The sequence below is a fragment of the Penaeus vannamei genome, chromosome 15 (assembly GCF_042767895.1).
Source record: "Penaeus vannamei isolate JL-2024 chromosome 15, ASM4276789v1, whole genome shotgun sequence".
Classification (NCBI taxonomy): domain Eukaryota; kingdom Metazoa; phylum Arthropoda; class Malacostraca; order Decapoda; family Penaeidae; genus Penaeus; species Penaeus vannamei.
In genome coordinates, this window is record NC_091563.1 from 37,610,231 (window position 1) to 37,622,730 (window position 12,500).

Consider the following 12,500-nt stretch of genomic DNA (forward strand, 5'->3'; position numbering starts at 1 on the left):
TAAACGTATAAATATATTTTAAAGAATTGTACTATATATCTAGTCAAGTTTAAGGATACGGTTATTTATAAATGGTGTTACAAGTTAAGTACCACTTTAGATTATTAATTCTCACTTTATTCTAAGATGCAAATAATATATTGCGCCTGTTATCCTCAGCCAAACACACGTGAAGACCAAAAACACTTGAGCACGAGCTGACACCGCGATCACCAGCGTTATTTCATGGGCGTTTCTCATTGAAGTCTTGAAGTGTTCCTCATAAAACTTCATCCAGGCAAGAAGAAGAGAGCAGATGAGGATTCAAGACAGGGATTATTAAGTTGATTATGAGTTCTAGTAAACGCCAGAGTCGCGAGAAGAAAGAAACAACTTCACTCTTCGGGGAAACTGGTGAGTCGTAGTTTTGCGAATTTGTGAAGTGATAATGTGACGCTTTTAAAATTTCAGGATTTAGAACTTCAGCGTTAATGTCGGAAGCTTTTATTGATATTGTTCAAAGTTGTCATCTATTGGATTATTTTTGTGTGAAAGGTTAGTCTACGGTCGTTTAGTGCTTGTGTGAGATTGTATTTTAGTTAGGATTGCATGGACGTGCTGTGATTTCCCAACTTAGAAATTGGGCAAAGGCCAATAAACCTCAACCACAAGATGTAGTAAGTCAAATGTTATATTGCCAGGAATATACTCAAGATTTGGTGCTAAAATGTTCTTGTTCTAAGTTTTTAGTGTTTTTAGTATGAAATGCAAAACATCACTGGTCATTGTGGTGTGAGCTAGTGGGCTACCTTTTAGTTTTTGATTGATTATTGTTTAAAATCTATTTTGTTTGTTTTCTTCATGGCCATTGCCATGACTATATTTTCAGTAGCAATAGTAAGCCATTTGTTTTACCATTAAAATACATTGATTGGCAGTTTCATTGATGATATAGTTACAGTCACCATGTATATCCAAGTGGGTGCAGCTGATACTAACAACATGAATATGAACGGCTAATGATGGATGCTGTCTACTTAGAGTAGGCTTTAGTCTGTGGATCAGTATTGGTCATGATAACCAAAGAGGATTTAACATTTATCAGGGAAATTAGAGTTAATTATAGAAAACAATCTTATGGCAATATTTAATCACTGTTACCAACATATAAAAGGCATATGCAATAACCCTGGCTAGAAAGGTTTGTGCAGAGGCTCCATGAGAGCTGGTGATTTTAGTGGCACAGCATTAAGTTATGAGAATGCCAACAGGTGTCAAAGCAGCAGTACTAGATGCTGCCAATATTATCATCAGTGGTTGGAGTTAACTAAACTATACAAGGTCAGTACATATCATGAGAATTTCACTAAAGTGAGAATTAGTATCAGTGATACAGTACTTATAGTATGATTTACCATAAAAGATTAACAGCTAAGGGAGAATGTCAAATATGTAAATAAATAACTCCCAAGTCTCCAGCACCATTTAACACATTTGAATGCCAATTTATTATAAATTTACCCCAATAAGGAATCTATAGCTCCCTCTAGTGATATATCAGGTGTGAGAAAAAGTATTGATTGTGGAAGCTGTGAAGAGCACACTTTGATTATGCACTTATTGAAAATTAACAGGTAACCAACATTTTTTTTTTTCCATATGTGGGCCTTATCATAGTCATGGTACTCTTATACCTCTGATGTGTTGATGTCTAATTACATCCATCAGCTATACAGTCACCTCTGTCATCTTTATATGTAATACTATCAGTTGTGCAAGCAGCCAGTTATGGGGTTCATCACAGTTGCAAGAAGTGTTAATGTGGATTCAGGGTCTTTATCCTCCAGCAAATGAACAAAACCATCCTAAAGATACAGACTCTATCTAGAGCCTGGACTATCCCTCAGAAGCAGAAGGTGAAATGGTTATTATTTTTTTTATCTATGTTCCAGCTTTAAATTTTAGTATATTTTTCTCTCCATTGTTTGTGTGGCTGTAATTAGTTATTTGGTTAAACTTTTGATATTTACTCAGAGATTTGTGTTGAAATTCATATTCTTTGTTTATCTGGTAGTTTTCTGTATTATAGCATGCAAAGAGATTTAAGCTTGGTCACCAAATAATTTTGAGTGAAAGTACCAAGCTCAACAGAAGCTAGAAAGATTTATTTGTAAGTGTTGTGATGCAAAGGTAAACATTTTTGTTTTGTTTTATATGAAAAACTGATAATTTAAGTCATTCTGTATTAATACACTTTACAATCTTTCATATCTGGTTGTTTAGGTTATTTATAAAAGAACAGATATTTAATTAAAGTTTACATTTTTATTTGTAGACAATGATAAGCTTCCGATTTGGAAACTGTTATATGTTAGCGAAGAACAAAGGAAAATTGTCATTTGTATTTAATCATAAGAGTATAAATCAGTGTTGTTACGTACTACCTTAGATTAAATATTTATTAAAAGATAATGATGCCAAAAATACCCTATTTTAAAAACCTTTTCATTGATAAATGTTTTATGATGAAAAATGTAATATCCGTACTGTCAGTGTATTATTATTTTTTAAATGTGTTTATATATTCCCTAGTAATATTTACTTATGGAAATTGATTCATAGTGAAGTTGAAATTTTATGAACAGTGTTAAATTATCTGTTTATATTTGCCACATTTAAAAATGAAAATGACATGTAATTATATATGCAGTATAGTATTACCTTACCAATATATGATTTTATTAATATATTTATTTTATTTTATTGTTTATTTTTAAAAACATAGAAAGGGTTATGATTATTACCCTGGGGATCTTGAGATTGACAGTGCAAGATTCTTCATCTATGTAAGGGTACATCATAATTCAAAGTGATTGCTTAGTGATTCAAACCCTTTCTGTCAACAGATTTGGATGAAACACTTTTGTCCTCAACTGTAAGGCAGTGATGGAAGGTGGTACTTTAACCCCATCTGCAAACCTACCCCAGAGGAAGAACTATCATGGCTGCCAACCTCAGGGACAGCACTGGATGACTCCCGAGATATCTGCCCAGTTGCAGGTTTGCAACCAGCTACGCAAAGCATCAGAAGCAACTAATAAACCGGAAGATCATGAGGCATACCAAGCACAATGTAGAAAAGTGCACAGTATGATGGAGGAAAGCAAGGCCAGTCTTGGTTTAGGCCACTTACCTGCACTTCCTTCTCAGTATGGTTATGGATGGCAGAATGATCATGGGTACAATGGCTATCAGCCCAGAGGCCCAATGGGAAATTCAAACTTCCAGCAAGGTTCTGGAAAATACTTTCAGGGAAATAACAGGAAGCCCATCACTTGTGGACCTTGCAATCGAACATTTTACAATAAACAGAAACTTGAAGAACACCTTAAAGATCATGTTGAATGCCCATTTCCTGAGTGCAAACTCAGTGCACATATCAAGGTTATTGACCAACACATAAATAACCAACATATGCTTGTCAACTTTGCTTCTTTACAAATTGATGATGAGACGTGGATTGCAGAGAGAAAGAAACGCTTTCCAAGTATTCAGAGAGCAGAAATACGAAGAGCAGAACAAATAGAAAAACTGAAGAGGGGAGAGAAGCTAGGTGTAAGTAAAAAACCTTTTAAGAATAAAATCAAAAGTATTACAAGTAAGAATGAAAATGATACAGCAGGGGAGAACACCAATAGTGCTAGTAATGCAACTACAGGTGTTAAACGAGAGCAGGCACAGAGTGAGAGAGGTAAAGACGAAGGCAAACGTAAAGGGAAATTCAGAAGGAAAAGACAAGAACAGGAAGCATTAAACAGGCTACCTCAGGCAGTCATGAAAGTAGACCTTTTAGATTCGGATGATGAGACAAGGGATGGTGTGCGTGCCTTCAGAGGAACCAAATGCTTTTATGAAGAATTAGGAGAAGTCAGTTACTTTGGAAACAAGAGCATAAATGTTGATAAAGAGGACACTGCAGAGCAAGAGGAGAATATTTGCATAAGTGATGATGAGGACTGGCAGGATGAAGATAATAAGGCAGCAGATGATAAAGGACAACTTATTTTAGGAGGTGCTCTGGGATCTTTAATGGGTGCTTACTCAGACTCAGAGGATGAAAGTACTGTTGAAGCAGTTACTAGTCAAGAAAAAGTTAACCCACAGTCTGTGCCAAAGAAAAATGATGAAGGTTCCTCTGCAAACGATAAAGCAGATGCCTCTATTGAAGTTACAAAGAGCCAAGATAAGTCTGGTGATACTGCAGGGACCCAAGATATGTTAGTTGAGGTTCCAAAACAAGAATCTTCTGTCAGTGCTGAAGTGAAGCAAGATACAGAACAAAGTAAAGAATCTACAAGCAGAACGAGAAATAGAAAGATGCAGCGCAAAAAAACACCAAAAGGACCTCCCAAACCTCGCAAAATGCCACGAAGACGCAAGACTCTTCTGGAAAAACTTCTGCAAGCAGATATTATACATGAAAGGAATGTAATTCTACAGTGTGTACGATTTGTTGTAAAGAATAACTTTTTGGATGATAAAAATAGTGTTGATAAGAAAGTAAATAATTGTATTAAAGCAGAAAAGGACACTGAAGAATCCACTGCAAATGAAGCGAAGAAATCTGACATAGTACAGCCACCAAAAAAAGACAATAGCTCACAAATTGGTAACATATCAGTGCTTACAGACAAAGGCAACCAGGCAGATTTAGGACTTCAGATAACTAGTGAAAACAGCAAAACTGTTAAAGTCATAAAGAATAAATGTGATAGTAATAAAGAAGCAGCTAGGAGGTTGAAAAAGCAACTATTAGAAGATGATGTAGCTCATAGTAATGATGCTCCCAAAAGGAGAAAAAGTGATACTGAAGAACTTTCAAATTGTGAGGAAACTAAAGATGAAGTACAAGTTAAGAGAATGAAGTTAAGTGAAGAGGAAAAGTCAGCGGGTGCATTTAATGAGGATTCTATCATCAATGGAGATAAAATTGATGAGAAGAAAGAAAGTGCAGCCGTAGAAACAGATAGCAAAAGTGAATCACAGAGTGAAAACAATGTTGAGTCAATGGAATGTGAGAATGCACCAGAAAAATTAACTGACAAGGTACAAGAAGGCTTATTAGAAGCTAAGAGAATTAAGTTAAGTAACGAGGAAAAGTCCGTGGATATGTTTAATGAGGATACTACCATCAGTGGAGAGAAAGATGGCAAGAAGAAAGAAAGTGAAGTAAATAAAACAGATGGTAAAAGTGAGGACATGAAAGAAAGTAAGGCAGAAATTGCAAATCATAAAGAGGAAAAGGAAGAGGTAGAAATGTTAGAGAATAACATTACAGATTCACAGACTGAAAACAATGTGTAGTCAGTGGAATGTTTGAAGGTATTAGGAAAATTAACTTACAAAGTACTGGAAGGCATATCTTGAACTGTCTCAGACAATGATTATAGCCAGCATTATCATACTAGAATGGAAAATTAAGAAAAATACCTTTAATGTGGTATGAGATACTATTAGAAGAATATTTAATGAATTTTATTGTCTTTAATGTACTATATTGTATTATTTCTTTATGAAGAAATGTGAAATCAGATGTATTCAGTTTTTTTCAAGCTTTTGTGTTTAAAACTTCGCAGGATAAAAATAGCTGAAGACATTTTTTTTGTGATTCATCACAGATACCTTAAAGTGACTTGTTCTGTTTGAAAGAAAAATCCTTTAATAGCCTTTTTATATGTGTATATTCAATATGTTATGAAACCAACTCATTTATGTTGAATAAACCTTTAAAAAAAGTATTTCATTTATATTTCCCCTTCCCTTTTCTCAGTGATCAAACTAAACAGGGAACAGAAAATGTTAGTAAAATGGTGACTAATATTAAAAAGAACTAAAACATTGGGATTTACTACTTACTCTTAAACTCATGTTAGGAGTTACTCTGGGAGGTCATTATGAGAGTGTAGAAAAAATATACAGATTAATTTGATATGCTAGCAATAATTTATCTTTAATATTACTGCATTTTTGTGTTTAGTAAAAGTTCTGATGTCCTTTCCAGCTTGTTAAAAAAAATCCCTTTTCTCATTTACAAAAATCTATATACATACAAAATAATCATAAGTAAATAAAAGATAGAACAGTAAATGGAACCAATAAATTGAAGAGCAATTTACCGCCAATATAATGATTCCTTTCTCTTGGCAGTGACCTTGAGTGTCAGAAAGGAAGAAGCACTTAGTTTTGAAAGAGAGAGGTGAAACAAAAATAAGAATTTAGTAAACCACATTAAAAGACCAGGCCAAAGTTACCTGAAAATTACTATGAAGAAATACTGAACATAAGTGAATAGTACATTAAAGAATGAAAAAGTAAAATATACATGGAACAAAAAAATACGAGTACTGAAAGCATAAACCTCTTGTTTTAAACTGAAATGACTGGTCACAGCTTTCATGTACGGAATGGGATCCTTATAGGAACTTGGATTCAGTTTAGAAATAAGTAGTTACTGCACTTTAAATAAAAATTTTATATTTAGATCTGATTTTCAGCAAAGGACAATTACAATAGAATATTTTTTATTTTCTTTTTGTACAGATGTAGCAACTTTACCGAGAAATGACCGAGCAGGATACAACAAACGGGAAATAATATCCTCCATTATAAGAAATGCTTGGTCAGCAGCTCAGAAATGGACGATAGCAAGAAAAGCCGGAGGATTAGAACTCAAAAAAGTGGCTGATGCAGTTGTTAGTGCTCGTGGCGAAGATGAACTGAAACCAGAGATTCACAATGCTGCTTTACAGCTCAAGTCTTCAGTTAGCAAAATGGTAATGAGTTTTGTTTAATGAAATTCATTGAAAAATCTACATACTGTGTATTTATATAATGGAATAGTTTCTTTTGATTTGATTTTTTAAAAATTGAATTAAAAAAAGTTTTATGTACTCATTAGTTTACTATGTTCATTTGATACTTTTCCCCTGCTAGCAACAATGTGTTAGGATACTGGATGACTTGCTAGAAGAGATGAAGAAGCTACAGAAGTTATACTGTAAAGATGGCGATTATCCACTTTTTTCAACCCTCACACTTGAACAGATGGGTAAGACCTATAAATAGATGAATAGATAAATAAAATGCATGCATAACCACACATACACTCGCAGCATGTCACATCTCACACCTAAATCCAGTATCCTTTTATCCTAAGCCATGCTGGACTACAGATATTTCCACACTGCAAAATGCCCAAACCTCACACATAAATCTGTAATTTGTGTATTTTTTTTTACTCTAAAGTCACATGTTAATCACTTGGTTACTGTTAGGTTTAATAGCTAATGAAATATCACAGGAACACTATACATTACCTATAAACAGAGACAAATCCACAAGGAATAGATCTAATCAAACACCATACCAATCCACAATTTCTAATGGTTAGTAACACTAGCTATTAGCAGCTGTTGGGCAGATTTGAATTATCCTGTAAAAGTAGAGTTTCAAAGCAAAAGAATTCAGTGTAAAAAGATATCCCATTTGTATATATACTTATGTACATGTGTGTATATAACTGATGATCATCATAGTCCTACATTGAAATTAGTTATAACTGACTTTTTAATAGTTAGCATGGAAGATGACTGCATGAGGCAAACCAGTTGTATATATTGAGGCTTTTTATGTACTTGTATAAAGAACATATTTATTGTACCATTACTTACTGTAAGCAGTACAAATTCAAGTAGTCTAATGTAATAAGGTTTACATCAAGCTATAATTCATCTACATATGTTAGCAACCTATTACAGCATATATATATATGTATTTTTTTTTTATCCTCCTCCAATTTCTCAGATTTATGATTATGTTTAATTTCAGTTTCTGTGCTTGAAAGTGTGTGCGAAGACTACAGAAAAGAAACAGAGCTGAAGGCAGGAGTGTGCACTCCATTACCCTTCACAAATTCACGTGACACACTCAGCACGGTCATCACGCTTTGGTCACATCATGCTCACGTTGTTACCCATCAGTACCCCCTTAAACTTCTGCTCAGGGAGACTCAGCAGTTGTGATACTGTGATTTGCTCAACAAACAATTAAATCTAAAAGAAAGAAGTCTGTTTCTGAAGGGAATATACTCTAGTTGAATATTGTATTTATTTAGTGCTATTGCCAATCTCATTTATACACATTATCAATGCCATAATCACACAATAATTCTTATAGTCCACTGACCTTAAAACATTTTTTTGATAATAGTCTCACCAAACAATTTTGATATTTATAACTGCATAATCCGTAATTAGATAAAGAGTACTTCAGATGTTTTAGCTCTTAATCTTTTATAATATTTGATAGTTTTAATTTAAAATAGTGTCATTTGATTCTGTTATCATTGTGCATGAATTTGACACAAATGTAAAATATTGTTTTTGATGCAGGGGTAGTAAGATCATCACAAAATAAGTCTATTAAAATACATATATTTATTTAAAAAATATATATAACAAAATACAAAACTATTACAAATAGTAATACACAGGACTAGAGTATGGAATAAAAACTTAAAATGTAATTCCTTTTTTTTTATTCACCTTATATGATCACTACGATAATTTTGGACACTTTTCAGGCACCTCCTCATCACTGTCAGATAACTCTTGAAAATCTTGAGGTATATACATCTCAAATTTAATCTTGTCATAACTGATGGTTTCAAATCTACTTTTCACATTTGTATTTCTAATATTAGATAACTCTCTATCAGCATCTAGCTCCCATGCTTTTTTGCACAAGCCTTTGCGGAAAACCATACCATGGAAGTGTGTTAGCTTTTCATATTTTACCCTAGAAAAGCCAAGAAAACCTAGGGTAATTTTCCATAATTTATAAAGGTGTACATTTGCATTCTGGTGTTTACTATCAGGAGTTATAATGCACAGAAGACCGTTAGGCTTGAGGAGATTATAAGCTTTTTCACAACAGAGAAATCTTTGTTTGGGTGATGGTATGTACTCAAGTAGGAGGCAAAACACCACAACGTCAAAAAACCCTTTCCTTAAAAACCTAATACTGTTACTTTGATCACTTTTCTTGTTCATTTCCTCACACTCTTTTTCTTTCACATCTGCATCACTTTCACCCTTACTAATACTTGTTACATTTTCAGCTGTGTCTAAGTCTGTGTCTATTTTCTCATTTGACTTACTGTTTGGGGTGCTTTTCTGTTCCTTTTCTACAAAGTTTATCACCTCATCAACGTCATTTTTAGCAATCTCCGAAGCTGTTGTTTCTACAGCCTCCAATGAAGACTCACTCTCACTATTTTCCTTTGAATTCTTCTTTCCCTTATCTTTTACTAGTGTTGCCTCCTCGGCTATTTCCACATCAAGAAAATCACATTGTTTAACGGACTGGAAGTCAAATAAATAGAGAAGTTTAGAAAAGTTTTTTTTTATCCTATCTATACTATAATTCTATTCATTCTATATAATATACAATATAGATATATAAACATATTAATTCTGTGCCATAAATACTTACTGGCTGGGCTGGATACAAGTCAATTGCAGTTACTTCATAATGTTCATATACAGAGAAGGGGTTATAGCAGCTGCCAACATCCAACAGCTGCAATTTATTATACTCTCTGTAAAATAAAAATACAAATTGTATTTTTTATGAATATCACCATCACTCGGAGTAAGATATTAAACATGAGGAAAAGCTAATATACAATCTACAGAGTATTTTCCAATTCCATGCAAAATAGAGAAGTTTAAAAGTAATATATTACTTCTGAAGACAACCATCTGAAGTATCACATTCCATTTCTAATCCCAGGTGTGTCAATTTACGGAGTTCTTTTTGAGTTACACGAGTCATTTCTCCTTTTTGATAATACTGTATTACAGCATTGTTAACCCATGTAACACGTGAAGTATTGACCTGCTGAGAAAAGTGGATTGGGATAATTAAGACTAGAAAATTTTAAAGACACACAAAAATATGATTTATCTTACATATCAAATATATAAAAAGAAAAAATAAATGATCATAAGAAACTTCTCTCAATACACCATCTAATTACTTGTGTAGATTCCCAGTGGTTGGTGGCAAGCCTATGCATTGCGCTTGCATAACTACGTAACACATCTTCATGCTGGATGTGATCCTTCCAAACTTCATCCTCATCTTCACCTGGAAACATGTAAATAACTTTAGTTTATTCACTATAGTATGAAATAACTGTGAAACCATGTTATTTTACATACTTAGCTCTCCCTCCAGAAAGTAAACCATTTGGGCTTACATAGATGAAGGTCTAAAAAAAAACACTTCAGAGGTTTTAATATTGTATTATTGATAAGCCCCGTCAGTATAAGAGTATGTGGTATGCACAATTTTAAAGGAGTAATAATTACCTACAACTAAAAAGAAAAGAAGAGAAAAAATCCTTTGCTAATGTGGATTTCTTCGTATATACAAAACATGTGCTTAAATTATTTTATAAGATATCCTTTAACTTGATACGTCTGAGTAGGCAAGTTTCATTGGAATAACATTCTTCAATCACAGGAAAAAACAATATGCTGTTGACAGCAGGTAACATATACTTATTTTGATACTATTGTGTCTTATTCAAAATATGCATTCATCTGGAATTTTCAAAGAAATAATGGCTTGATACGACCTCCCTATCATGTACAAATAACTTACAATCAACCAGATTACTTTCCTTCAGAAATTCATAACCTTGTTTGAATGAGCTTTGGTGGCCACAAGGCAACCATACGTTCAATATATCCTAGTCACAGGTGGCTGACATGCCCTCTAGAATATATTATTTGCTCAAGAGAATTATGAACAGAATAATGTTGGGCATAATATTTATCAGTTACGAAATCATTCAATAATCTGTGTTAATGGCAATCATGCAAATCACAAATATGACTACTGTATTCTAGATTTTCTCATTCTTTCTAAAAGAAAACCACTAGTTTTCTTATTCATTTTGGAAGAAAAACACTAACTGCCAACTGTGATGAAACACACTAACAAGAATTCCAAACTAACACAATATGGTCCTAATTCAGTGTCATGCCGTGATGTTTCGAGGCAGAACTGGTAAGCATCTAAAGGCAAAAAATCATAGCAATTACTCATTAATATCCCTTGCGCTCTCCCGCAAAGCCCAAATACCCCCACGGTGTTCCCCTGGGAGGATATCTTTTCAGCTCTTCCATACCACAGCAATTGACCTTCTAAATCCCACATAACTCGCTCGACCTCCCGTCCTCCTTTTCGAACCCCGAAAATTTACCCTGTCTGCACCGCTTCCTGAGCCTTTTGTGCGTCCCTTTGACAATCTCGGCGAGCCTCTTGCCTTCGACGTCCATCTCGTCTCGACGTGTTTGGACTCCCAATTCTCACGGGGCCGGGATGTTCCTAAATTTTGATTCCCGGGTAATTTGGGATTATGGGAGGTCCTATTTGCGATTGCCGGTTTTCAGGAGGGTTAATTGTGTTTAATTCGTCTTTGGTATGGCTCGGGAGTTGAAAGTTTTAGACTATTTATTCAAGTTCATAGGACATGTGTTCACCGTGGGTCCGTGAGCGCTGGCAAATATGTCACCAATATGTTACGTAGAAAGGGGCTTAATGATTAATTAAAACTCCCTTAAATACCTTCAAGAATTATAAAAACACTATCTACTTCCCTTTAAGACACTAGAAGGCAGGAGAAGTAGAAAAAGATCATCGGTACCTATTTGTCAGTGGAAGTGGATATTTTCCCGTGTTAATCCCAAACAATGGCGAAAGGGGACATGTGAATGCCGCTCAGGTGGAGAAAAACTCTTGCGTTGGAGTTAGAGGGATAAATTTTCTGTCTATCCACACAGGTTAGTGTATTCTGTTACTTCTGTAGGTGCTGTTTACTGGGTGAATGTCCTTGCGTTTGAGGAGGAATGGCCAGGAACGGGTTCTTTATGGTGGCATCTTACAAGATTCAAACTTCCCTCGTTTGGTCTGAAGGGTCGACATTTAGCAGGGATTTTGCCAAGATGCAAATGGAGTTATGAAAAAGTACATGTATAATTTAGAGCATCACGAGGAGTTGAATGATGGTCCAGAAAGCCCGATATGCTTTTGGAGTTTTGATTCAGTAATGGTAGTGTACGGGAAAAAGTACGAATGTTGACATCATGTGCAGATTGTTTACTTTCCATTGATTGTGGTTTCGTTATTTACGTTTCCACTTTCCCATAATTGGGGTGGGTGCTTGCCTCTGCTCTATGACTAGTCTGGCAGCCCCAAACCAGGGTCAGCACAGAGGCCATAAGTATAATCAGGGGTCAGTAAGATGGAATTCAAAGTTTATGGAAATTGGCTTCAGATGAATGAAGTTTCGGCTTAATCTCAGAGAGTTCCTTTTGTAAACTTTTACGTGGTATGATGATTGTTTCACTCTTACATCTAATTGATGGAATATGATAGAGCAAAATATTCAG

At 34.5% G+C, this 12,500-nt stretch overlaps 4 protein-coding genes across 8 annotated transcripts in view; 3 read left to right on the forward strand and 1 right to left on the reverse strand.

Moving 5' to 3' along the window:
- Positions 1-158: 158 nt before the first annotated feature.
- Positions 159-5,777, forward strand: Nufip (nuclear FMR1 interacting protein 1). The gene is made up of 2 exons (XM_027373811.2): positions 159-393; positions 2,886-5,777. The coding sequence occupies exon 2, from the start codon at positions 2,926-2,928 to the stop codon at positions 5,341-5,343; it is 2,418 nt and encodes an 805-aa protein (XP_027229612.2). The 5' UTR covers positions 159-393; positions 2,886-2,925; the 3' UTR covers positions 5,344-5,777.
- Positions 427-8,558, forward strand: LOC138864220 (uncharacterized). The gene is made up of 4 exons (XM_070130728.1): positions 427-534; positions 6,580-6,812; positions 6,973-7,087; positions 7,867-8,558. Exons 1-4 carry the CDS (start codon positions 471-473, stop codon positions 8,058-8,060), a joined length of 606 nt encoding a protein of 201 aa, XP_069986829.1. The 5' UTR covers positions 427-470; the 3' UTR covers positions 8,061-8,558.
- Samtor (S-adenosylmethionine sensor upstream of TORC1) lies at positions 8,459-11,530 on the reverse strand. Of its 3 annotated transcripts, none has more exons than XM_027373813.2 (5): positions 11,312-11,530; positions 10,079-10,188; positions 9,785-9,936; positions 9,532-9,637; positions 8,459-9,401 (listed from the first exon to the last, which is right to left on the reverse strand). In XM_027373813.2, exons 1-5 carry the CDS (start codon positions 11,385-11,387, stop codon positions 8,595-8,597), a joined length of 1,251 nt encoding a protein of 416 aa, XP_027229614.2. In that variant the 5' UTR covers positions 11,388-11,530; the 3' UTR covers positions 8,459-8,594. The 3 variants fall into 3 exon arrangements, with proteins under 3 accessions (XP_027229614.2, XP_027229613.2, XP_069986828.1); XM_027373812.2 differs by having other exon boundaries at positions 9,785-9,939; XM_070130727.1 differs by lacking the exon at positions 11,312-11,530 and having other exon boundaries at positions 10,068-10,189.
- A 220-nt stretch (positions 11,531-11,750) lies between these two features.
- Positions 11,751-12,500, forward strand: part of mahj (LisH and WD40 domain-containing protein mahjong) — an 18,182-nt gene continuing 17,432 nt past the window's right edge. For 2 of the 3 annotated variants that reach the window (XM_070130724.1, XM_070130726.1), the window contains exon 1: positions 11,751-11,891. The gene's annotated coding sequence lies outside the window, so the exon portion shown is untranslated. Of the gene's footprint in view, positions 11,892-12,178; positions 12,344-12,500 lie in introns of those variants that run through there. The other variant, XM_070130725.1, reaches the window with a different exon arrangement.

What these genes read in the sequence shown, in the direction of transcription:
- LOC138864220 (XM_070130728.1), top strand. Translation starts at nt 471, where the DNA reads ATGTCGGAAGCTTTTATTGATATTGTTCAAAGTTGTCATCTATTGGAT. An exon ending in AGTCTTCAGTTAGCAAAATG is followed by an intron (nt 6,813 to 6,972) that starts GTAATGAGTTTT and finishes TTCCCCTGCTAG; the next exon opens with CAACAATGTGTTAGGATACT. An exon ending in CCTCACACTTGAACAGATGG is followed by an intron (nt 7,088 to 7,866) that starts GTAAGACCTATA and finishes GTTTAATTTCAG; the next exon opens with TTTCTGTGCTTGAAAGTGTG.
- Nufip (XM_027373811.2), top strand. Translation starts at nt 2,926, where the DNA reads ATGGAAGGTGGTACTTTAACCCCATCTGCAAACCTACCCCAGAGGAAG.
- Samtor (XM_027373812.2), bottom strand. Translation starts at nt 11,387, where the DNA reads ATGGACGTCGAAGGCAAGAGGCTCGCCGAGATTGTCAAAGGGACGCAC. An exon ending in CAGGAAGCGGTGCAGACAGG is followed by an intron (nt 10,189 to 11,311) that starts GTAAATTTTCGG and finishes ACATGTTTCCAG; the next exon opens with GTGAAGATGAGGATGAAGTT. An exon ending in ACCACTGGGAATCTACACAA is followed by an intron (nt 9,940 to 10,078) that starts GTAATTAGATGG and finishes CACTTTTCTCAG; the next exon opens with CAGGTCAATACTTCACGTGT.